The following is a 27,068-nucleotide window of genomic DNA, read 5'->3' as shown; positions in this document are numbered from 1 at the left end:
GATATTGCCTTGTCACTTGCATGTACGAGAAATGTTAAAACGTGGAGCCGCTTGGCTTGGGTTTCATCGGCTTTTGCCTTTTTTCCTAGCTCTTTAGCCCCGCACATCGGTGCGGTCCACTCCAGGTCCTCCGCTTGCCGCTCCCCATTACCCGCTCCCCACTACCCACCGCTTGTTACCCCCTTTTTTTCCAACCAGCGACCGCAGCAACCGCAGAGCGGCAATCAGCGCACAGCTACATTCAACCAGCCAGTGCTGAGTTTTTGTACCGTTCGAAAGTTGTGCTAAAATTTAATTAATTTCGCAATTTGCCTAGACGCTGTCGATTGTAGATTGTCAATTGCAGGCTCGTCGACCAATTTCTATCTTTTCAGCTCCCCCCCATTCGATGTTTCGTCGATTTGCGCTTTTTGTGCTTCTCCTCCAGTGGAGCTGCCGAAAAATTATGATGATTGCCATCATCATCATCATCATACTCATACTCATGCCGCTCGCTGCGTTGCAGTGCTTGCACGTAATACCCATAGACGAACTCGTAATACTCCAGAGTAAGCGAGGGGCGTGGCGAATGGGCGGCGATTTAGCCAGGGCCATTATAAATACCAATTTAATGAGCGCAACATATGCAACGGGCGCAATCCAGGGGCGCGCTGGCCACCCGGAAAAAGGGGGGTGTGAAGCTACAGCAGCGAACGTTTAATGCGATTACATGGCAGCGGCACATTTGTCATCGGGGGTAGAGTCGCCCAGTAACGGGCGTACACTGAGCCAAATTCGAAACGGACGGGGATTAATCGCGGCGATAACTCAATAAGAAATTATTAATGGGCTTAACTTTGAATAAGTTGCGGTTGAAACTGAACTTTTGGTTATGCTGCAGTATTAACAGGGTTTAAAAAACAATTTTTCAAAATTGAAGGCAAGTCTTTTGTTCCTGTCTGCGTTAATTTAATATTGATTTATAGAATCAGGTAATAGCATGCTTTATATGGTATATATTAACATTATCTAAATATTGTATAAGTTAGAAGAATACGATTGTTTTCTACCGAAATACTTTCATTAGTTTAGATGATTATGAAAGCACTTCTCTGCATCATTTTCTGTCAGTGATGTAACTTTTGCAGTGAATTTTATGTGCATCGCACTGTGTGTTACATTTTGATTTATGTAAGTTTTGTTCATTTATGATGTTACATTTCATGCACTTTTTATGGGCAGATTTTTAAGGAGATTAAAGGCATGTTTCTTTTGACGAGATTAATTGACTGTTTATGTAAGTTGAACCGATTGAAAAGTGATAAGTGGCTCCAAGTGGCGCCCAGAGTTGAATGCCAATAATGGCTTAATCCGTGAAAGAGTTCTCCTAATAAGCGTATAATTGCGCAAGTGCAGTGGCCCCCCGTGAACTTCAACTTCAACTTGAACTGCAACGAATGCAACTTGCATCAGCATCAGCATCATCAGCATCTGTGTCCGTGTGTCAGCTTAAACAAATCAAGTCAAATTACTGCAGTGCTAAACAACAGCGAGTAGAGGAAGCAGAAGTAGAATATGTGGCACAAACAGGCAACGAAACGAAATGTAACGAAGCAAAACAAAGTGAAACTGGCGTACCAGCCGCAAGGTTTCGCATCCGAAAGATAGATTTTGCTATAGCAGATGCTACTGCCGCTACTACAGCTACTACTGCTGCTGCCACGCCAATTGCATGGCCATCGTGCATAACTCCAGCTGGTTTGTCTCTGGTCTGGGGTTCTCTGGTCTGCAGTCGTCCCTGGTACCTTGTCCGTCCCAATCTCTCTGGTTTTCGTCCGGCATGCGGGCCACTGCAGTAACAGTAGCACACCACCACACCGCACCGCAGCGCACCACGCAGCACAGCAGCGGTGGAAATGGCAGTAAGAGGAGCTCCAGTCGCCGCTCATTAAGTGCCACTCCACGACAGTTGTCGCTAATGCCGCCGCACCGTCCCAGTTCCCCGGGTCAACGTAAATTTGCAAATATTTGCTGGAATCAGACGAGTGGAGCAAGTGCCACCATGTGAAGCTGCTTCTACGGCTGCCGCTGCAAAAAGGGCAGAAAAATTCCAGGCATATTTGCCCTGCGCGAGCGCAACTTGAGTGTTAGACGAACGATGCAGATGCAGATGGCGGGCAGGGGGCTTTGCAAATAGGTCTGCCCTTCATCCCCTTGAAAACCCGTGCTCCACGAAGAAGTTTGGCACTTTAAATGCCAAATGCCAGCCGGGAAACCACTCGCCACTAATCCAGTCCCAGTCGCAGTCGCAGTACCAGTGCCAGTCCCACAACCAGAGTCCATCATTCTCCAAACAGTCCGATGCAATTATCCCCGCCTTGCAAACCCACCTGAGGCCATCGGTGAATCTCTTTTTCATTTCCTTTATGGGCAACCGCATATGGTATGGCCGTAGCATATAGTTAGTGCCGCCGCCCGCCCTCTTTGGAAAATTTCCAACAATTGTCATATTATACTTTTAGGTTCTATTCACTTGGTTCACTCCATTGTCCTGCTGCGTTCACGTGGCCACTCCCTGGTTTCCCTTTTGATAACCATGTCGGCGAAGGGCGCCACTTGCACCCTGTGTACCTGCAGCTGCAACCTGAAAGGTTCCACGGCGAGGAGTGCTCAAAAGATATGGGAAATCTGAACAAGTCAAAAAATATGGTTTATTTTCGGACTAGTAATGTTCATTATTAAAGAAACATCTTAAATTTTTACCTATTTAGGAGCCTTCGTTTGGAAATCAATACCAAACACTCCATATTCTAAATTTATATAAAGTGCTCTATAGTTCCATTTCCAGAAAATATGCATATGGATCCTCCTGAACTTCTAAGTAATTTGATAACTTCTCGGCGTTTCACTTTTGAGAAGGGTGGCCACCAAATTGGGGTCACCTTTTCAGGGTGGCATCCTTATATGGCAAGTCTTCGTTTGCCATGATCAATTTTATAAGCAGCTAATTGGGTCTTTCACTTCGTTATGGAGGTCAGGTTAGATCAATTTTTAAATAGGCTTTCCTTCTCCTTTCTTGTTCCACCGCATATGAGAACATTTGAGTTGGTTGACAGCCAAGTGTGAGAACTTTTTATGGTCTCGACGGGGGGCTACCACGATGAATAGAATATATTCTACCACTTAGGATGGGGTCATCTCGTGGAGGGAAAAAGTCTGGCCACTTGGCTAACTGTTAAGGTGTCACCACATGGCGGGGTCAGCCCACAAATGGGGTCACCAGCCAGCACCAACTGGTATTTTTTAGACATTTAAAGGCACTTGCACGGTGTCAACTCACTTGACTTGCCCAAAAGATGAAAAAAAGAACATTCCAATCCATGCCGAAATGTGAAATCATCCCCGCTTCTTGAGCAACCCTCGCATGGACTAGGATCACAACTGCCGGGGTTTTCCCCTCGAAGCAGGGCGGTTAATGACCATTCATTGTCTTACCTGACCCACTTGTTCCACTGCCTCCCGAGTTACGAGTTACGAGTTCCTTTGCGCGCGGTGAGTCAGAGCCTTGGTGTATAATTTGTATTTAAAATGCAACAAACCATAATTTTAAAGTTGCCGCTGTGCGTGCAGTTTGTCAAAAAGGCAGGATGGCCGGTCTGGCATGATGATGAAGTGGAGGCAGGAGGCAACCTGCGGTGCGACTGAAGAAACGGAATGAAATTATTAAGTATTTGCCTGGCCCCGGCAGTTGGAGAAACAAAGGCCAAAGCTTTTAAATATTTAATAAGTATACAAAAATGGAGGAGCACGAACGGAGAGGGAATCGCAGGGACATTCGCCTGTTGTTGAGTCATGTCAATTGACTGACTGAGTGCCCCGCTGTGGCGGGAGAAATGGATGTGGGAAGTGGGAATTGGGTATGGGAATGGAAGTGGAAGTGGAGGTGGAGGTGGAAGTGGAATCAATACCATGGATGGCCGCCTGCAGGGTTCCCGAGTACTTGTAAGGATATATACACACACTCTAACGGTGACAATAAATGAGTAAAAATGACTTCAACGAAACGAAAATGAAACGACACAGCGACGAACGGACAGACGGACAAAATCTGTCATCAACACGCCGCCAGTGAAGAGCAAAAGATACGAAACGAACCTGGATACGACGAGGCGCACTCACAGATACCCACGCACACGCACACCCATGCGGCAGCCATGAAATTTGATACGATGCGTGTGCGTCACTTGGAGTGTAAACGAAGGGGGGGTGGTGGTGCTGGGGCAGAAGGACACAGGACACGGGGACAGACCAAAGAAATTTCCATTTAACAATATCGGTCGCATGTTCTTGGGCATTTTCCGAAAATAGTAATTTAGGCTTTTAAATTGAAGCTGAAAAATATGTCTTCTTGATGCGCTTGATTTTATATCAAATTAATGGTATTAAAGTTGACGTAAACAAAATTTAAATATTTGAGTGTCCTTTCTTCTAAATTCTGATTATATTTAGTAAAAACCATTGGATTCGAAAATGCCTTTAAAATATACCCCCATTTCTAAGGCATCGCTGCAAATGTCCAAAAGAGGGTGGTTCGATGGGTTATGACCTCCAGATTAATAGAGCTCCAAATTTATGTTTGTTTAGCTGCGTCTGCCAGTCCTCGAAGATATTTACTTTATGCTTCGCCTAAGAATTAATAAAGAATAACTTGATTTATGTACAGCCATGGGCGTTGGTTGGGGGCTTAAACTTCCGCTTTATTGGCCAGACATATGACGGAATGAAAGTACTTTGTGGTTATGTTTCATTTATGCTGTTGTTTTTATTGAGCCTGGCAAAATATGAACCATTGATGGCATTTTATTGTTATTAGCAGATAAACTCCGGGGTTTCCTTGCTTTGGCAAATTTAACCATAATTTTAGTGCGTTGCCATGTCACAAGGAATGGGAAATTATGATGGTTTCATTATGATATTTTGTTGGTTATGTCATTATGCCGTTTTGTTATGTTATTAATTTGGTGAATTTATGCATTTTTCTTGACGATTTGTTTACCCTCCTTGTGAGATTACTTGAGGGCTATCATTTTTTGGTATACCCTTATTCCTTGCTGGAACTCGGGTTTCCACATTTACTCGTCAACCTTTTGACTCCCGGGGGCGACTCCCGTGGCTGGTGGAATTTACAACCTTACCTGTCCTAATCCCGGTGATGCAGCAGCATGCTCGCAGCAACATATTTCACTTCTCCTGGCGAGAACAATGCGAAGGCTTTTAGGGGCGACGAGGAAGATGCTCCGCTCTACCTGACCCGAAATGCGGAAAACAAAAGCCGGAGCAGAAACAAAACAACAACATCGCAGAGAGCTCAACTGCAACACGCATTGCACCTGGGAATCTGGTGGCATGGCATGGAATAGAGTAGAGTGGAATGGCATGGGATTGGACAGGGGATTGGGTGGACCTAAGCGCACGCCTCAGATTCTTTACCATTCGGGTTTTTATGGATTTGTGAAACATTTTATAACTTTACATGGAAATGATGTGTGTGCGCGAATGGCGCAGGTGGGGCTGTTTATTATGGTAACCTCGAAAACAAGTTGAAACCGGAGACACGGCGACAAACTAAATAATGCCCAGCTTTTGTGTTTGTCCATTTCGAAGATGGGCCCACACAGTCGAGATACAGATAAATACGAGATAAATGAAGATTGCGTTTCGGCACTCGAGGCGCCATTGTAATAATAAAGCCACCAAAAGTATAATAAGAAAATCCAAGCCTAAATCAAATAGAGCATAATCTGCTGCAGGGGCCGTACACTTGATCGTCATCATCACTTGTTGTGATCAAGAAAACGAAAATGAAAACGAATGCGTGGCACAAATTGAATCTGATTGTTCAAGTAGTCCCCGAGTCTCGGTCTCTGTATCAAATGTAAATCAGTGACTGGCAACCGCCACCAGCCCCCTGCACTCGCATTTTATTCAAATTCAACTCAAAAACAGCTGCTATACTTCATTACCATAAGGTTCGCCTTGGCCAGCACACTCCCAATCCCCTTCAGTTCCGACATCACCGAAACGAACCAAACCAAACCAAACCGATCCGAGCGCCCCTCTCTGGCCCGACATGCAATTTGATGTGTGATTATGCCTTTTTGTTGCTTATCAAAATGAAAATTCAAATTCAACTATAACAGCACATTGTTTACAACGCCCCCGAAACCCTTTCGCTGGGACACTCGAATGGCATCCCAAACAAAACCCGGGGCACAGGCAACATCAACGGCAGCAACACTTGGAGAGCTGCAAAAGTGACACTTCCAAGAGATTAAAGTGACATGTAGTGGTCCGTATATTCAGGCTATATAGCGACGGATGGCGGCGGATAGCGACGGACTGTCTGACGAGGAGACGGACCCGCTGCCAACACCTTCCACCACTCGAGAGTGGGGAAAGTTGGGGGCGGGCAGGGGCATTGCGAGTCGAGTACGAGTATTTGTTGGGCTCTATGCATAGATTAATAAATTATAAGCCGCTTCTCTGAATGGAGTCGCTCTGATTACACTCACAGAAATTGGGTGAAAAGCGGAGTTCAATGTTTAATAAATACATAAAGCCTATGTATTTCTGGTCCTAATTGAATAAAATGAGATGCTATACGAATTCTAAGAAATTTTGATTTTGCCAATAGATTAATTGAATTTCAATTAGGAACGAAATGTATAAAAAATGTTCCAATGAAGTCAATTAGATTTCCAAATTGTTGCGAGTCTAAATACATTTTAATTGATTTGATAAGAAATACATGATAAAAGCATACTAGTATTAGCCTAGAGCCACGCAATTAAAAATTAGTTTGAGCGTGAACACCGATGATTTAGGATGTATACAAAGCCAAAGCTTTTGCTTACTTTCTGGCTAACCATGCAATTGGTCAGCAAAGTAAGTAGATATGTACTTAAATCAGTCCTAAATGGTATTTATCAGATGAAAACTTACATTTTAGACAACTGCCATGCTTGAGTTTAAAAACATAAAGTGCGAGTCTGTGGATAAGGAATTTTCCGAGTTTGAATACTGCTATCTAAAGTCTGTGAACAGGACATACAAGTATATTTCGGCTAAAGTAAAATTGCTACAATTGCCAGTAACCAATGCTAAGGTATGCAAAAATTGAATGCCTTTATCGAAAAACTCTAGAGTTGTGACTTAGGTTAATGGAGCACTGTACCAACGACTCAATGGATACAAGCCCTTTCTGTACAACATAACGGTGGATTGTTGCAAGTTCATCAAGAATCAGAAGTACAGTCCCATTGCTAGCTTCTTTTTCGACACCTTCAAAGGATTTTCGAACATAAATCATTCCTGTCCCTTCAATGTAAGTAAATTTTTTGCAACGTTGAGAGCAGTTAAGATCCTTATATAACCGATATTGGTTTAATATTTGATTTAAGCATGACATAATACTGGATAAACTAACTGCAGAATCGGTATATCACCGTTTTACTAATATTCTACCATTTCCCGAAGGAGACTATATGCTTCAATTAAACTGGTTTACATCTGGCATCAATCGAGTCATATTTAAAGTTTTTATGTCACTCAAAAATTGAACATTTCAACGATAATTATAATGTAGAAAACTTGTCGATTACAATTATACTTTTAATCCTTTGGATTCTACACTAATAAACAACATCAGTTTTGAAACATGTGAGTTTGATTATTATTTGAATAATTCTGCTTGGCTTTCTTCCAGTGCACCTTTCGCTACCCTGTGTTCGCTTTCTTTTCCACTCAAATCCTGGGGGAATACGACAGTCAGTCCCCAGAGCATATGTACGCCTCCTCCTTCTCCTCCTCCTCCTGGATCCCCATCCATCCATCTGATTTTCCTACCCCGCCCCCGCATCAGAATGTGAACGTGAATGTGAATGTGAATGTGGAGCAATTAATGTTTGTGTTTTGTCATTTCAAGCCCGACATTGCCCGCTGCTCCATCGTCTTGATGGGGATGCTGTTTTTGTTGTTCTTACATTTTATGCGCATAATTAAGCCGGTGTATCCGTAAAAGTATGCGACACTTCCGGCTTGGACAACTGCCAACGAGAGAGTCCCTATTGGAACTGGGCTTTGTACGGTCTTTTCCTCTGATTTTATTATTATTATTTTTACTTTTGCCCCACGGCTTTCGCATTGTAATACAATTCATTGAGCATTGAGCATTGAAGCTCGGAACTCTTTCTTTCTTTGCGACATATACCTCAGCATGGTATTCTTTGGGATGTGGCTGGGAAGAAAAGAAGCTGCGGAAATGCCAAAGCACAAATGGGAAAAGATGATGATGATCAGATCATCGGCGTGGAGAAAGGCTGAGAAGGAAATTGGGAATATATTTTGATGTGCTGTAAATTGTCGATTATATCGCGACGGTCCCACATCAAGAGATACAATCTCGATTATCTACGCTTGAAATTACCATTTACATTTGACAGATCTTTCCTGTTCTCAGCCCGTAATTGATATTCGCCTTTTGTATCTTCTTTGTTTTAATGATAATTATCATTTAGAGCCTAGGAGTAGTATAATTATGGGTCTTCTCATTTTTTGACATTTCGTCTCTGTTTTATTTCATCGTTCAGCATTTTATAGATCTATAATCGTTGGATACTTGAGCACTAATTGAGGGTCTCATGTCGGGGCATCGAAATTGGCTTGGCCCACAAAAGCTGCCCATCGAGCATTATATGTTTTTTGGTGAACCTGTTTGGGGGAGTGGGCACAAATTCCGATTCGTTGTCGGGTCTTCATCTCCGGTTCCATCTGATATATTGATTGTTTGCACTTTGTTTCTCCGTTTCTGCTTTGTCAACTGTTTTCCCCGTACTCATTGTGATTTTTTGTGCTCCCATTGATTAAGACCCCACGACATTTACTCCATCTGCAGCCCGACATGTTTGTCTTTGGCCACGCTGACTTCAGCCTAATCCCTCGGATGGGTGGGGGTCGGTAGAACTTTGATATGGCTTATCTCTGTGTCTCGAGATGGGAGTACAAGAGCAGAGCGATTTTGACACATGTCATAGGCAATGGACAAACAGAGACCACCTCCCCAAGCGGGATTCGCTTCCAACTAGCTCCACTGCTCGTGTAAGCCACAAAAAAACAAATCACTTGGGGGCAACCCCACCATCTGGTCGGGGGCGACGGGTGGTGGTTCCCTCCCAGTGGCATTATTTGAATTAAGTGCATACTTAAGCGTAATTTATTGGAAAATCCACAAGAGCCTCCGGGCGGCTCACTCGGCGGATTGAGCTGGGCGCCTCCATCTACGATAAATCTATTGTTTCAGTTGGTGCGAGGTCGCGTCATTAATCTGCAGACGACTCTCTTAGTCCAGTCGGAGATTTCTGAGCGGCAGATGACATTCTATCTATGTGTCTCGGGTTTATTTGTCCTCTGCTGCTGGCCAGCTCTATTTGAATAGTTCTCTGGCAAACTCCACGCCCGTGCATCCTCCACACATCTTATCGCCTGGTGTCAGTCCAAATGGCAGTAAAAAGAGTGAAAAGTGGGAGGTAGAGTGGGTAGGATGGGCAGGAAAATCGTTGGTTCGGGTACAATGTGCGGATGGAATGTTTATTGGGATCGGGATTTCTGCAGACGACATCGATGTCATTAAATATGCCAAGTAGCCATTCTAAAATCGTGTTAACGGTCATTGCTTATGCATTAAAGTAATCATTTCGGCTCACAACAAATGGAATAATCATCAAATCACTGAAATGTGTTCAATGGGAAATTAAATTTAATTCAGAACATATTTTAATTATTTCTAAACAAATATCTAAAGAGAATGCGCGCACAAGTATGCATTAGTTTACAATTTGTGATTGAGGGAGAAAAATTAGGTTATATTTTAATCTTGTGTGAAATTTGCTCAGCATTAATGGCCGAAAATTCAGGCATTGTGTAGAGTTTAGTCATTCTGATATTGTTTCCAGACAAAACATTAGCTTATGACTCTTGTTAATGTGGAATTTATGTGCACTAGGCATCCTCACTTGTTTATTTAGCTCGAATTCGAACTGGAAATTTCCCAATTTGCGTTGCCCATTTAATTTGCAAACACAAATCACTTTCCTGTTATAACTCTCAACTAAATTGATATTGAGTGCTTTGGATTCTTCTTGGTATCAAATTATTGTTGTTTTCCTACCTAAGCTTAATTCGTCGGCACTCTAGACCAACTCTAGTCCACTTGCCATTTCCAGTTTGGAGCGACTTGGAGGCAGGCTTCTTACTGCGACCACTCCACCGGATTCCTAGGCTTCCACATCTTGGGCACAAGAAGAACGAGTTATTGGCATGCATTGAATTTGCTTCGGAATTTGTTGGGCTATGAGGGGGGTGGGGTTGGGGTGGCGTAGGGATTGGGGGCTGCAGTATGGAGGAGTAGTCGAGCAAAAGAGTAGACAATCAGTGGCATGTATAGAATTTCACTGATTTATGTTTCATATGAGCCGACTATGAGGCAGAGATTCCCTCAAGGCATGAGCGTGGCATAGCCAGGGACTGAGCAGGATGAGCTGCAGGATGGAGGAGCAATCCTTCGGCCGGGTGACAATGCAGTGATTACATCTTTTGAGCATACATATAATATATACACACATACGTACGTACACCCCCGCAATTTCCGTGATGGGGGAAAGGCATGCCTTTGCTGGCGTTCAAAAAATATTTTCTCCAGAGCTTTCCAGCTCGTGAGAAAACGGTTGGAGAGGGGCGAAGAGGGGGCTATTTGATAAATTTTTGATTAAAGGCCCCCATGCCTGGTCTTGATAGGTTCTCTACTCGTACTTTTTCATGTGTGTATAATGTGCATTCCGTTTGTATGGAGGAAGGCTTGCTCAAATTACGTTTGACATTCAATTGAGTTTAAGTTGATTGCCAGTTAAGTGAAACAGAGGAAGATATATCTCGGCGAAAGCGATTTTTGACAGTCCAACGCTGATTACTCCAGTTATCCAATAACTGAATATGCCTCCTGCATTCAGAATCAATCGCGGCTGTCATTTATCCAAATGTTAATTTAAACAATTAATATCAGAAGCCAGCGAGCGAGCGAACGGGATGGAGTGCCTTAACATGTCAATTTGCAAATTAAGTACACAACATGACAGACCAGCGGCGGCGAAAGAGATGCCACGATAGCGAGCGAAAGAGATAGTGAGATAGCCAAATATAGATCGAATCTGAATAGTGTAGCCTGGGGAATGTACATATATGAAGACTGGCACTTGAGCGGAGAGCAGGAACGGCGGGCGGCGGCGGAGGAGTAGGGTCATTAGAAGAAACCAGAGATTTAATTGGGCCAGAGTGCTCTTAAATATGATTTGTGAGTTCCCCAGAGGAATCGAACAGCGGAAGCCCAGAGATTACAGATGCGAGTAATTACTAGATGAGCTTCCAGATAGCATAGTTCCTCAGTTCTGTGGTAGGTTAGGGCAATATACTCAATTTAAATGGAAAACGAGGTCAACACTCTTATTTCCATATCAATTTTGCCCTACAGCAGAAGAATGTAATTTTGAGTTTGTAAAAGGATTTTTAGATTCATATAATTATTAGACTTCTTGATTATGATCAGGTAATAACTCATAGCACTGAAAAAATGTTTATCCAAAAGAAAACTCTTTTCTTAAAATTCCCATGTTTACTTGTTGATAGGGAGTTTTCCCCAGGAAAAACATACCATATGCTATACAAACAACTGATAATTGTAGTTTTCTGGAGGTGATTAGTGGTAGTTGCTACCGCTCAATCCGACAGGTGTTTCGAGGTATGGTTCTTTTTTCATTGAAAATAAAAAAGAGAAGCTAATTTGTGGCCAGGCAATATATCATGGCGTTACAGACGACAGTTGAGTTTTATATGTATGAATGTTCATCCAACTTCTGCCACTCAACTTCCTCGCGTATATATATATTTTAAGTTTTAAGTAAAATAAATATACATCGTAAAGCGCATAGGTTTATATTTAAACGCTCAGTCAATGGCAATTTCCTGCTGTTGCCGCTGCGATGCCTTGCCGAATTTATAGATAATTTTTCATGATTTTCCCGACACATTCTTCTTTCCCAATCTCGTTGCAGATGCGCTCAGCAGGTCGCTGCGATGCCTTCGAGCTGGTGCTGCCGCCGGTGCTGATGATGATGATGAAGTTGCTGCCGCTCCCGGTCCGCTGCTTTAGCTGCTGACAGCCAAGTGCAGTATCCGAAAGATACCAGATACCAGATACCCGAGACAAAGGAAAGGAAAAGTGCATTTCCTGCTACCTAACTTGTGCGTGCCGTTCTACCTACATAGCCGGATTCTACCTACGATTTCGGTAGGGAGTTGAAAAAGAGAGTAACTCGCCGCCGATACTCTCTCGCTGCTCGCTGCTCGCTGCTCCGATACTCGTTACTTTTGTCGAGCGCTCGACGGACAGACATCTGCTCAGCCGGGCCGCTCAGTTTGGTCAAGAAGCGCGTTCGCGACGGCTGCAAAAGAACGTACCGCCGTAGGAAAACCCCGACAGAAAAGTGCGCCGTGGAGCGCGGGCGGACATTCCACCTACCCAAAACGCCTCGAACTCGATATCGAATCGAAAGGATTAATCCAGTGAAATCAGTGAAGTGAAAGTGCCTGCGAACGCATCATCAATCCTTTATCCCTTCTCCCTCAAATATTTACCCAGTGGTGATTGCTGTTGATAAAGTGGATTGGCATACGGGGGACACTTTCAATTAGGCACGTTGCCGCTGCTTCATAAATGTGCCACAATGGCCGCGCCGTCCAGGACGACGTTGATGCCACCACCCTTCCGGCTCCAGCTGCGGCTACTGATACTACCCATCCTGCTACTCCTGCTCCTGCGCCATGATGCGGTCCACGCGGAACCGTACTCCGGCGGATTCGGCAGCTCAGCGGTATCCAGCGGTGGACTGGGGTCAGTGGGCATTCACATACCCGGCGGCGGAGTGGGCGTCATCACGGAGGCCCGCTGCCCGAGGGTCTGTTCCTGCACCGGATTAAATGTGGATTGCTCGCATCGAGGACTCACCTCCGTTCCCAGGAAAATCTCAGCGGACGTGGAGCGACTGTGAGTATTTTATTGATATAAATACATTCGAATGCGGATTACCCTTTTGTGCGATTGAGGTGCTTGAATGGGCCAGAGGCTTCTAACAGCTGTATCTATTTGTCATATTCTATCTATGGCTCCCCTTATAGATTTCTATTTAAAAATCTCTTTGCAAGCTCCAGCATTCAATTACCACTCCCATTCTTAATGCAGTCATAAATCAATATTAAATTCACAATTTTATTGAAATGCCATTATGCAAACAATCTGAGCAGACATAAAACCAACAGAGAGACACTTCCCCCATGGCACAACAAAGACTTCCGCCAAGTCCCGCACCAATGCCATATCGATACCTTGCCATTTCCATCCGTTTAGTTAGGATCTCCATTCAGATACTTCCTTCTGCTGGGCAGTCGGGAAAACTGCATGACAAATTCCAATTATGGAATGGGCCATTCTTTCGCCGTTTGTCCATTGCCAATTGTTCAAACATTGAGCACACTCTATTAAAATAATAAAGCCGGACACGGGTCCGGACGCACACGACCCGCTGCTGGCCGGGATTGGTCGGTACGATTTGTATTTATTTAAAAATCAGCATAGGCAAACAACAGCAGCGGTTCACAGGGTAGTTGGATTGTGGAGTGTGGGGAAATAAATAAAGCCGTGACCATGTCGTCGTGTCGATAGCGATAAAGAAAAAGGGTCCCCAGGGTCCAGAAACCAGGAACAGAAACAGGACCAACCAGCCGGACAGCCAGGCTACCACCGGGCAGCCCCAAGCCAACTTGCAGCGAGCTGCTTACATTAAATCGCCATTAAGTTTATTAATTGTCGCCGAAGGAGCCGCATAAGCGCATCAGTGGCCAGGCGGCAATAATGGTTGCATGTTGCGCAGAGTCGAATGCATTAAGCCAATGTGGCTGCGATTCCAATTCCGCTTGCCATTGCGACTCCTTCATCTCCAGCTCCATCGTCTGTCCTCTGTCCATCGCTCACAGTCGCCACATAAATTAACGCGCCGGCAATTAGCAAGTGTATGCAAAATACCACCTCCCAGCCACCCAGCCACCCAACCATCCAAGCTCGGCATCCTCCAGCACTCAACTCCAACCTCAGCGGCCTCAAAAGCCTGCTGTCGTGGCGGCAGTTTTTCTACATAAATTAATAACAGATATCAGCAGCGGCAGTGGCAGCATTAACGTTATAGCATTATAGCCCAGTTATAAGCAGTCGGTTGGGCCAACTCGGTTGCAAGTTGGCTGGCTGGCTGACTGGCTGACTGGCTGGTTGGCTGGCGACTGTGCTCAGGGACACATTTGGCTGCTGTTATTTGCGCTCTTTTTTATTTGTGTTTTTATTTTTTTCTTATTTTGTATTTATTCGTTTTTAATGCTGCATACAGAGAGTAATATAAAACACAGAAACCAGCCAGCCAGCAGTGAGCCAACAGAAACAGAAAACATATCAACATGCACGACATATTTGCATTTTAAAATAGAGAACCGAACCGATGCGAACCCAACTGAACTGGGCACGATATATATGCCGTACTATGCCATATACTATACTATATTGTATTATGCACAGGGTGCCTCAGGGCCCACGGATCAAATAGATATATGTCCCATTTTTGTGAGTGACATTCCATGGGGAGAGATGAGGTTCCGGGTGTCAAAGTGTGTGTGTGTGTGCAGGAGAATGTGTCAAGAGTCTTAAGCTGAGCTTAAGTGGGGCAGCGAAAGAACCAAAATAAGCGACTGGCAACCAGGTGAGGATGTGATGGAAAGGCTCTTGGGGGAATTATGATTTCAACAGATTATATAGTAGAAGCGGGGGAATTAATTCCCAAAGCCATCGGAGGGGGGGAAATCTAAAGGTGAAAAGTACTTTTGTTTCAATGAAATTGAATACAGTCTAAGTCGCATTGTCTGTGGCACGTTTGAGTTTAAGTGACTTACCCAGCTCAAATTTCATTATCTTATACTCCAGCATGGTAAGCAACTTAAATGCTTCGGTTTGGGAAACGGAAATCCAGCTGCCTAAAAATTGCTAAATACTTGTAGGTATTTTATGCTAAAACAAGCAGTCATAGTTCCAGTCTTTTGAATTTGATTTTAATAGCCAAAGTAATTAAAAAGCTTCCACGACCAAACTTGTGGCACCCTAATGCTGAGCTGGGCAGAACCTTCTAACCCGGCACACAAGCATATATCAAATATTGAACATGCCCACAACTATTGGCCCCATGTCCATGTGCACCGAACGGGATGGCCAACATTGGAGCACAGATGTATGTATGTATGTATATTCATGGGAGAACGAACAAAAAACAATGCCAAATGCAAACTGGGGCTCTCTGGCAAATTGTGTTCTTCAACCAAACCTCCCCCCCTCCCTCGCTTTCGACGCCCATGTCCATGTCATTGCCATTTAATTACAAAGCCCCCGGGCGAAGAAAGGTGGGGTGGTGTGGGTGAAGACCTCGAAGAGGAGAGCTCCAATGGAAGAGTTCTGAGCTGACAGGCTGCCAGTCACCCACACAGTTGATTCAATTGACACGACAGCATTTTTGCATATCTAATTTGTGGAAAACGGGTGTCTTGGCTGCTCGGCTTGGTGGCCCTTCACACCTGAGAACGACTAATTTATAGCTGAGGCAAACGAGGTGGCAGCTGCTTTTGATGTTCCATGGTTACTCGGTTTCTCGGTACCTCTGCTCCTCGGCTCCTCGTTTCCGAAATGGAGAAAAGGGCACCTGGCCTGGCCACAAAAGAGCAAACCCCAAGATGGCATCTAATTGGCAGCGGAGGGCGAAAACCAACAGAATGCGGCCCCACCACACGCATCTAATGAAGTTAAATGCTTAATTATAAGCCAGGGGAAAACGGCAAAAATTATGCATACGGCCATTCCAACCAAAAGTGATTTAAACAAATTACATAAAAACCAGCGCCAGAAGCGTTTGAAAAATGTTTGGCAATTAGACGGCGACGAGCAAGACTTTTGTTTTTATTTTCAAGCCAACAAAAGCAAAACAAAGCATATTGAAAATCTTGCTCGACCATCTGATATCGCTGAGCTACACAGAAAAAAAACAGGGTACTTAACTTAAAAAGAAAATGTTTTTCTCATACAATGCAAATCCCAGCTGAATTATAATGTAAATCTGTTTTGATAGCGATGAAAGTTTTCAGATTGATAATCCCGCTTAGACATGGAATATAGTTATGTTTTTTTTTGCCGTGCAGTTACTACGGCCAGTCTGCTGTAATCAGTGGGATCTGAGCAAGAGTTGCCCACATCGCGAAGAGATATTAAGCTCATTAAAAAGACATGTGTGTGTGTGAGTGTGAAGAGCATGGATGGACTGAGGAGCAGCAGCCTCATCATCGGCAACTTGATGCGAGATTCATTAAGGCTTAAGCCGCACAGAAAATATCTTACGTCTGGGTCGCCGAAGGTCTTACTACCTGTTGTTTGGGCCCACAAGACCAAAAACCCAGAGACTCCTCCTCCAGCTCGAACCTTACTCAAAAAGTGAGCAGCTGAGACCAACTTGTTGTTTGTAGATGGTTGCGCGCATGCGCACACGGTTAACTGAAGTCTTTTGTATCTCTCTCGGTTGCATTTCATTGTTATGACATCTGCAGGTAACAAATTTTGTGTTTCTGGCCAAGGAACGAGTTCTGGCCTCGTTGGAGGCTCTCCATGCGCCGTGCTCAATGATTAAATATCATATTTTCGTTATCAGCAACGAGGAGCAGAAAAAATCTCCGTCTTACTCCTACCCGGTGGTGGATCCCCCTTCGATTTTCCCTTTACCAGCTGCATTCATATCTCAGATTGCTGTTGTCCTCTTGTCTTACAAGCAATTAAAAAAAATTATCGCCCTGTCTGTATGAATGCCTCTTGGGTTGCATCCACACCGCAACACCGCAGCGACTTGCAACATAATTAATGCAATTTCTGTAATCGTAATTTCTTTATCTATATTTTCGCAGCGAGCTGCAGGGAAACAATTTGACCGTGATATACGAGACGGATTTCCAGCGGCTGACCAAGCTGCGAATGCTGTAAGTTAAATTATGGAACATTAAATCGAAATTGCCCGATTAACTCAACTCTTCGAACTTTGAATTTCCACAGCCAACTCACTGACAATCAGATCCACACGATCGAGAGGAACTCCTTCCAAGATTTGGTCTCACTCGAGCGGCTGTGAGTAGTCCCTAACTATGGTGTATAACTTGTTTTGCAGTAATGCTAGTTGCATGAAATACTTTTGAATATTGAATTTGAGCTCACTACTAACCAATTTTTGATGATCTCCACACTGGATCTTAATCTTAATTAATCAATTGATATATTTTCTTAGACTTAGAATATAGCTAGCTAGCGTGCAAATTGAATTTAGCTTGATGCCAGATTTAGTTTGAATTATTAACATTTTGTATCTGATTCCCGTTTTTGTTCTTGTTTATTTTTATTGCATATCTCTACCGTTCTTTGTCTCTCTCTGCTTTCGTTACGTTTCGTTTTGCGTACCTAAAATGTTCGTCTCTACACAAAAAACCAAACCAAAATCAAATCAAATCAAAAACCAATATCGAAATCGAAACACCAAAAACCAAAAACCAAAAACCAAATCCAACACTGTAATCAAACAGACGCCTAAACAACAATCGACTAAAGGCAATTCCTGAAAACTTTGTGACAAGTTCAGCGAGTCTTTTGCGATTGTAAGTAAACTCCAAAGTAGCCGATAGTAGTCGACACTTGTACTCAGATCGCATTCGATATCGGATCATTTAACCATAACTTTGATAATCCTGCAGGGACATCTCCAACAATGTCATCACGACCGTGGGAAGACGCGTCTTCAAGGGAGCCCAATCGTTGCGTAGTCTTCAGCTGGACAATAACCAAATCACCTGTCTGGATGAGCACGCCTTTAAGGGATTGGTGGAGCTGGAGATACTGTGAGTACCACTGACCAGATTTAGCCAAAGTGAAGGGAGAATTGACCAAATTTGCTAGCCAATCAATGGAGCTACGTGCCATTGCGGTCGAGTAATTAATCAATGATTTAGTGCCTTTTGTTAATCAATCAAATGGGCATTAGTGAATGAATTAAAAATCAATCAGTTAATGCTCTGGCTAAATTACATAATAAATGGTTAGGCTTTGCGGCCAGATAAGCCAATCGCAGCCGAAATGGAGCTCATATATCAAGTGATTAGAAGGGAGCGAGAGGACCAAATTGATAAATGGCAAGTGGCCAAGCTAAAGCTGAACAGTTTTGCCAGATAATGTGTAAATCGAGTGTAATTCAACTTATTGTAATTTGTTGACAATAAACAAGAAATTAATGTATGTATTAAAGTTAATAACCAATTTTGATGAATAATTAATTAGCTGCACGAAGCACACTTTTTATGAAAGTAAAGTTTAGTAAGAAATCGATAAACAAAGCCCGTTGAAAACAAATTGGCAAGTGCCCTTAACGTTCTATTAAAAGGGGATTTCAAATTAGTGGCCTTTAGAAGATAGAAGTCGATTCCACATGTAGGATTCCACCAGGAAGCTCGATAGTTGGTAACCATTTTAATTAAATTTTGATCGGCACCCGATTTGTGCTCTTTTGGCCAGGCCAAACCCTTGCTGCCATAACCATAACTAGCCAATAGATATAGTGGCTTGATAAGGCCGGATCATCTGCTCCACTCACTGACCATTTCCTTCTCTCCACTTGTATTTTGCAGCACGCTGAACAACAACAACCTGACTTCCCTGCCGCACAACATCTTCGGCGGACTGGGACGTTTGCGGGCACTCCGGCTGTCGGACAATCCGTTCGCCTGCGACTGCCATCTGTCCTGGCTGTCGCGGTTCCTTCGCAGTGCCACCCGCCTGGCGCCCTACACCCGCTGCCAGTCGCCATCGCAGCTGAAGGGCCAAAACGTGGCGGACCTGCACGACCAGGAGTTCAAATGCTCGGGTATGTAATGGCCAATGGCCAATGGCCCGGTGCTTTGTGCAACATGTTGTGGCAGCTTCCACTCCCTGAATGCTACCAAAAATGGGCAACATTTGGCCGCTCCTCCCCCCGTCACAATTCGTAGTCGAAATTAATTAGTTTTTTATGCGAAAGCGAGGAAAACAAAGCATTGCGGGTATAAATCATAAGCAGTCATATGGGCACACCCCCACTGCCTCGAACGCCCACGAAACAACCCGCACCACGAGCACCATGAGCACCAAGCGTCAGCAGCTCAATATCTGGCAAGAACCACTTGGTGCTTTGGTGGCTTCATCCATTCGGTTATATCCCCCGTTTCCTTCTGCAGCGCGGTCGTGTGTTTGCCAAAACGTTTAACGCCGTCGAAATCATTGCCTGGTGTTTGTATTTTTTGGCTTCTCCTCTTACTGAAAGATGCCGATGCAGATGCTCGGATGCGAAGGCTTAAGACCTGAGCACGAGATGGAGATGAGGCTGCGGGCCAAGTGAATGGGAATGGGGAATGGGAAGTGGCCAAAACGAAAACCAAAGCTGAAGACTGAGCGTGAAGCGCTCAATGAAGCGGAAAATGCGCCCCAAAACGATGCAGCCATGAAACGAGTTTCTTGGCTCAACCATTTCTGCCGAATGGTTAGGGTATATCGCATTGTTTTGCGTTGAGCTTGGTTTTTCTGGGGAGCCTGTAATCGATATGAGTATGCAGATGAGCTGATATATCCCTGGATGACCCGTGTCAAGTTGGATAATACTTTAGTGCCTATAATATGATGGGAACTCTGGGGGTTCGGATTGCAAACGCTTTGTTATAAACGATATTTCGTGGAATTTTCCTAGGATAGACAGATTAATGAATAGATTGATTCCTCTACGATGAATGATTCAAGTTCTCATGTTTGTTGTTTAACTTAATATTTCATTTTCTTCTCAATCGTTCCTTAAATGTTTAGCAAATGTTTATTATTTAGTCGCCATGACTGATTTCGAATGGATCCATCCATCAACAAAGTGTATCTAGAGTTTCACATTCACCTCAAAGTGAACTATAATTCCGAGCTTGTTTGACTTTCGTTTTGTATGAAATGCTATGGAATTATGTGGGTAAACATTTATGACCAGCGGCTGGTTAGAGTTGCACCTCCCCAAAACCCATTTCCCCAGCCGCTGCATCCCCCTTTGCCCCGCCATCGGAGGAGCGGCTGTGCAGTAGCATTGATAATTACGATACTGCTGGTTGCAAAGCAAGCCAGATCCAAATCGGATGCTCGTTTTCCCAGCTACCGGAGCTCGAACCGGAGCAAGACTAAATTCGCCAAGTACTTATCCCAATCTCCCAACCATATTGTTTGTCCATCAGGTCTGACGGAGCACGCACCGATGGAATGCGGGGCGGAGAACAGCTGTCCGCACCCATGTCGCTGTGCGGACGGGATCGTCGATTGCCGTGAGAAGAGTCTGACCAGCGTGCCCGTCACCTTGCCCGACGACACCACCGAGCTGTAAGTGGTGCATCTTTGGATTTGAATGGCGGTGCTTCCCTCTCACTTGGCTAAACTAACCCTCTGATTTTTTTTTGCAGCCGCCTCGAGCAGAATTTCATTACGGAACTGCCGCCGAAATCGTTCTCCAGCTTTCGACGACTGCGACGCATCGACCTGTCCAACAACAACATCTCCCGAATTGCCCACGATGCACTAAGCGGCCTAAAGCAGTTAACCACTCTGTAAGTAGATAATACCCGGTGGTGGAGGTGTTGTTGCCACTTTACTGGCTGCAGTGCAACAAGTAGCCTTTGCAGAACAAAATGTGCACTCACTTGAGCTGCCCTGCGGCTGCTCCCGCACTCGGGTAAACTCACCTGAACCCACTTAAATGAGGGGAATGGGCTAACAGTTGCCTCAGGGCCGGGCCAGAAGCGAGCTAATCGGCCCACGCTTAGCGTTCCTGCCAGCTTACACCGCAAGGCATCGGCTTACCTTGCCCATGTGTGGAATCCTCCTTCGCCCTGTCACCCAGCTCCTGCTCCACCTCCTCCTCGTCGACGAGCACGTGTGTGATGGAGATGAGAACGTGACACGCACTTAATTACTGGTAGCCACATTAAAGGGGTTTTATTTTCTGCATTTTTAATTATGTTTGGGGCTGTGCTTCTTCCAATTAGAACTCCTGCAGGAGAGAGTGTGGTACTTTTTGTGTCACATGAACCGAAATTAAATGAGTGCTTCATTAAAAAGTAACTTAAACTAAGGCACCAGATAAAAGAGATTTAGTTATGTTTCAATGATAAATTCAATGATGATTGAATTAGAAAGATTATTTAAATGAATTTTAAGAGTTAGATGGAACAGTTTCCCAAACTTTAGCATTACTTTTCACCCAGAACATTTTTGCGTGTCACGACTCAGTTTTTGATCGGGGCTAAGGGAACCAGTTGCCGCCCGCAACAGCAACATCAAGAGCGACATCCACATCCATATCAACAAAAAAGAATGACAGCGGCAACAAGAACTTAACCACTTTGTCTTTGCCCGCAGAGTGATTTTGTGTTTTTTGTAATTTTTTGTGCCACCTCCTGGCGGGGCTTGTGTTTTCTTTAAGCTTTTTTCTCTTCTTTTCTTTTCGAGCTTTGTTAACATTCGTCGTGTGTTCTATTTGTGTTCTTTTCCATGTCGGCTCCACCCATCGTCAACGTGGCCATTGTACCATCGTGGCATCATCCCATCAGCGTGCTGTACGGCAATAAAATAAAGGATTTACCCTCGGGCGTGTTCAAAGGACTCGGCTCGCTGCAGCTGCTGCTGCTGAACGCCAACGAGATCTCGTGCATACGCAAGGATGCCTTCCGCGACCTGCACAGTTTGAGCCTGCTCTCGCTGTACGACAACAACATCCAGTCGCTGGCTAATGGCACATTCGACGCCATGAAGAGCATCAAAACGGTGTAAGTACATGGAGACCCACTCCTCCATTCCTCCACTGCCTTACTCCTCGACCTCTCCACGTCCGCTGAACGCCGCCTGCTCAACGCCCACCAAGCACTCGAGTGGGGAACAGGCCCATGTCGGGATCCCATCTTGAATGGAGCAGGCACTTTGGTGTTAAACCTCTGAAGTGCATTTAGTAGTTGCCTTTGACTCAGCCCCGCCTCCCTCGCCCACCACGCCTTCTCGTCTTGAGTCCGCTTCAGAGTTCGCGTTGACATTTGTTTAGCAGCAAACAAGAAGCATCTCCCGCCCCCTGACACATCATCCAGTACCCAGCACCCAGCATCCAGCATCCATCCCCTTCTCTGTGAACCGTGAAGACTTTCGGCCTTTCCAGCGAACAAAAGACGAAGGCTCCGAGAAGAATTCTCCGTTTGGCATCGATAAATGTACGCTCGGCTATGGAGCTGCAAAAAAAAGGGAAAAACTGAATCTTGAATGGTCTACAAGATTTGGTTTGGGTGGGGGGTGCCATAAGTGCGGCTGCAAGAGGGATTTGTATGCTTGAGTGGGTTAAGTATTTGCCAGGGTTGTCGGCTTTCCGGTTAGTTGCTCACGCATATTTCAGTGGATACTTAAGAGATCTTTCGCTCCTACGCAACGTTGATATGCTAATGATCATGTTAATAAATTGGCATACCGAATTGGTGCATATGTTGGTCTTTAAATAATTAAAAGATCATCAAATTGAGAGCAAATTTAAGTTGTTAACATATGGATTTTATACAAACCGTAAAGATACTATATATATAACGGAATAAACTCTTATGCTCTATCCCAGAACGCATAAAAAGCATTTTAAATAGTAGCCAATAAAATCGATTGAGTTGCAACTAGCTAACAAGCTAACCTATTCCTTGCGGACCTGCCTCCCTAACTCAATTGAAATACTAAAAACATTTACTATTTGCGCAGTCCACAGGCGTTTGGCAACCCTGTCGGGAATCGCTTTTAAATAGTTGCAGAACAACAACGGCGAGCGAGGGAGAACAACAACGGAAATGTCGTAGCCACAAGGCTGGTGCACTTTTAAGACGTCTCAAGACTCCACGGTAGCCCCATCCCTTCGGTTGCCCGGGCAACAAGGTCTTAGTGCCCCAATACCCTCCTCAGAAGTCCTGCCGCATAACCGTTTCAGCCATTCAGTCGAATGCTCAATGCTACTTTCTTTGCTTACTTTCTTTCCATTTGGGCACGCACACTCGCACACCCGTACACAGACATCTGGCCAAGAATCCTTTCATCTGCGACTGCAATCTGCGCTGGCTGGCCGACTATTTGCACAAAAATCCCATAGAGACGAGTGGAGCCCGCTGCGAGTCACCGAAGCGGATGCATCGTCGTCGGATTGAATCGCTGCGCGAGGAGAAATTCAAATGTAAGACTGCTGCTAGCGTCCTTGTACTTAACCAGCCAACTGAAGCGATCCCCCTCTTCCGCATTTCAGGCTCCTGGGATGAATTGCGGATGAAGCTGTCCGGCGAGTGCCGCATGGACTCCGACTGTCCGGCCATGTGCCACTGCGAGGGCACCACCGTGGATTGCACGGGCCGGGGCCTGAAGGAGATTCCGCGCGACATTCCCCTGCACACAACTGAGCTGTAAGTCCACTTCCGGATTCCATGTCCCTGCATCCTGCTCCGCGCATCCCTAACTCGCAATATATATTATTTCATTTGGCAGTTTGCTCAACGACAACGAACTGGGACGCATCAGTTCCGATGGCCTCTTTGGTCGCCTGCCGCACTTGGTGAAGCTGGAACTGAAGCGCAACCAGCTGACCGGCATCGAGCCCAACGCCTTCGAGGGAGCATCCCACATCCAGGAGCTGCAGCTGGGCGAGAACAAGATCAAGGAGATATCGAACAAGATGTTCCTGGGACTTCACCAACTAAAAACGCTGTAAGTCCATTTAAATTGTAATGGGATTGCTAGAATTGGGAGTATAATTTGCCATGTTTGTTTTTGACTTCATTGTGTCGTATAACTACAATGTCTGGATTTCTTTGCTTCAACAATGAAAGAAAAAAGTAGTTGCGATAAAAAAATCTTTAATTGCAAACATATTACCATTTAATTTCCCATTCAAGCGCCATAAAAACTTGATTGCCCTCTAAGTAGCGTATCCACAACCTGTAAACGAGTACCTGACATTACGTAATCTCTTTCCGTTGCAGCAATCTGTACGACAATCAAATCTCATGCGTTATGCCCGGTTCCTTTGAGCATCTCAACTCTCTGACGTCGCTGTAAGTAACCAGATTCCCGGAATCCCAGATTCTCTGCTGGGCAATGCTTGGCAATTAAAACTGTGCCAAGTGCTCGGGATGCACTTCAATAGATAAATGATTTGGCTTAAGCATTAATTGGCCAGCGAATGGATTGGTGAGGGGCAGCAGCATCTCGCTCGTAAAATGAGGTTAATGGTTCTGATTGTTCTCCAGTTGAACTCTGTCTGATGTGGCTGCTCTGGTCTGCTCCATGTGCTTCGTCTGCTGCCATCAAATCAGTTTTGCTTCTTGATGCCAGCCACCAAAAGCACAGCAAACTATTGGATATAATTCAATTGAACTTCAATTTATAGCATGGCTTTCTGCTCCTCTGTGTGTGGGTTTCTGTCTGCACTGCTGCTGCGATAACAGATACCACTAGCTCCTCGTTCTTTCCCGGCCATGTGCCCCATGCGCCCCATGTGCCCCGCCTTTGTTGCCTGTAAATCATCCCCCAAGCACACAAAGCCAAAAGGGAGAATACACACTGCCATGTGTGTGTGTGTGCGCCTTCGATGATTTAATTAATTAAAATTGAGTTCAATGGAGAGCGCCCAAGCCAGTCAGCATGTAGGATGTAGGAGAGGTACATACATAGAGGTGCCGTGTGGTCCGCTGGGTCTGCTCGCAAATTATTGTAAAATTCATTTAAGTAGCTAATAAATAGCATCAATGAAATTCATTAAGTGCTGTGCACCACATGACACCCACCACCACATGCCGCCCACCAACCACCGCCCTCCCACTTTGCCACCTTCAAAGGTGTTGCGTGAAAGGAGCCCAAAGTGTTAGTTAGCTGCCTGCGGCCTACACACTCTGTTGCACTGAGAGAAATACTTAGAGGTTGATATTCAAAGAATGAAAGATGGTCGATGGTGCTATAACCTCCTATGTTCATAACACTTGTAATCATGAATCATGAAACATGAAGGGTTCCTGCTTCATATTTTATATATTTATTTAGTAATGATTTGTTTCGAGTGTAGACCTTCTAACACATGCACATGTAATAGGGAGCTGGCATAGCTGGTGGCATGACAAAGCAGAATTGCTTATTAAATTAGTCTGGACTCGGCTGCAACTTTGGAATTGCCAATGTAATTTGTGCGCCATTGTTTCACTTACTCCGCTCCTAGAGCCCCTGGTCCGCATAATTAAAGTGCCTGGCATGGATTGGCCAGGGAAAGTGGAAAGGGGAGCTGAAGGAGTAACATATGTATGCTGACTATGGCACCAAATGAATACGGAATTAATTTATCAAACGCCCATGCGGCTGGGCGGGAAAATTGAATTATAAGAACCCTTTATCAACGCCGTTATCGTAATCGTTTTTTGTGGCCCATGCTGTCACATTTTTTATGCCCTCGCAGGAACCTCGCATCGAATCCATTCAATTGCAATTGTCATTTGGCCTGGTTCGCGGAATGGCTGCGCAAAAAATCACTGAACGGTGGAGCGGCACGTTGTGGAGCCCCGTCGAAGGTACGTGACGTGCAGATCAAGGACCTGCCCCACTCGGAATTCAAGTGTAGCAGCGAGAACAGCGAGGGCTGCCTGGGCGATGGCTACTGTCCGCCATCCTGCACTTGCACCGGCACCGTGGTCCGCTGTTCGCGTAACCAGCTGAAGGAGATACCGCGTGGCATTCCCGCCGAGACATCGGAGTTGTATCTGGAGTCCAATGAGATCGAGCAGATTCACTACGAACGCATACGTCATCTGCGTTCCCTCACCCGACTGTGAGTATCTACATTGTGCACCCCAAAGGCGTTTGCTAATTCGCCACTTGGCATTCCATTCGCAGCGATCTCAGCAACAACCAGATCACCATTCTCTCCAACTACACCTTCGCCAATCTGACCAAGCTGTCCACGCTGTAAGTGCAACTAGGCCTAATGACTTTTTAATTGCTCCGTCGCAGCACGGAAACCACGAAATAACAGCAAAAGCAACGCAAATCGAAGGCACAAGAGGGCTTGACACAATTCTGCGCCAATTGCATCGTTTGTCGACCTGGCCATTGCATTGGGAGTGGGATTGGGATTGGGTCTATGGCCTGGTCTTTGGCTCGAGGTCTGGCCCTCTGTCCAGAAGGCAGTCACCAACAAAGCAATGGAAGCCTAGGGAGCGCAGGCACGAAAATCATTCCGAGACGTAAAGTCGAAATCGTGACTCGTGCTTAAGCATTAGTCGTTGACGCGGACTTCGACGCCAGCTACAGTGGTTCCTAGTCCAACAAATGGCTACAAAAATGATATTACAATCATAATTCGTTCGTTTTTGTCCATAGAACACCATCTTGGATGCTGTTCGTCCAATGTGAGCCCACTGTCTTCGTTGATGTGCGCTATCCACAATCAAAGCTTAGCCGTTATTTCTGGTGTTTCTCCTCCGTTTGCGAATGGAAAACGTTTTGCAATTACTTTCATTTCTTCATCAATTGCCGCATGTGTCTGTTTGTGACTGTGTGCTGGCCTAATGCAATTTGTAAACGTTTCTTCGGTCTTTCTGCCCTTTGCAGCATCATCTCATACAACAAGCTGCAGTGTCTACAGCGGTATGCGTTGTCTGGCCTGAATAACCTGCGCGTGCTTTCGCTGCATGGTAACCGCATCTCGATGCTGCCGGAAGGCTCCTTCGAGGACCTCAAGTCGTTGACCCACATGTGAGTAGATAGA

The 27,068-nt window shown here is 45.0% G+C and overlaps 2 protein-coding genes across 2 annotated transcripts in view; both read left to right on the top strand.

The window, feature by feature from the left end:
- LOC117138339 (protein slit) overlaps positions 1-27,068 on the top strand; it is a 51,914-nt gene that overhangs the window by 18,512 nt on the left and 6,334 nt on the right. The window contains 16 exon segments of the mRNA XM_033300377.1: positions 12,141-13,132; positions 17,122-17,193; positions 17,267-17,338; positions 17,788-17,859; positions 17,956-18,099; positions 18,883-19,118; positions 20,494-20,635; positions 20,716-20,859; positions 21,862-22,077; positions 23,341-23,498; positions 23,568-23,721; positions 23,804-24,022; positions 24,298-24,369; positions 25,761-26,129; positions 26,195-26,266; positions 26,912-27,055. Coding sequence (XP_033156268.1) covers positions 12,813-13,132; positions 17,122-17,193; positions 17,267-17,338; positions 17,788-17,859; positions 17,956-18,099; positions 18,883-19,118; positions 20,494-20,635; positions 20,716-20,859; positions 21,862-22,077; positions 23,341-23,498; positions 23,568-23,721; positions 23,804-24,022; positions 24,298-24,369; positions 25,761-26,129; positions 26,195-26,266; positions 26,912-27,055 — 2,606 coding nt within the window. The 5' untranslated portion in view covers positions 12,141-12,812.
- On the top strand, positions 6,917-7,601 carry LOC117138341. Its single transcript, XM_033300378.1, has 3 exons — positions 6,917-7,144; positions 7,196-7,363; positions 7,440-7,601. Exons 1-3 carry the CDS (start codon positions 6,998-7,000, stop codon positions 7,596-7,598), a joined length of 474 nt encoding a protein of 157 aa, XP_033156269.1. The 5' UTR covers positions 6,917-6,997; the 3' UTR covers positions 7,599-7,601.

The sequence above is a fragment of the Drosophila mauritiana genome, chromosome 2R, assembly GCF_004382145.1.
Source record: "Drosophila mauritiana strain mau12 chromosome 2R, ASM438214v1, whole genome shotgun sequence".
NCBI lineage: Eukaryota > Metazoa > Arthropoda > Insecta > Diptera > Drosophilidae > Drosophila > Drosophila mauritiana.
This window is presented reverse-complemented; position numbering and strand designations above follow the sequence as displayed.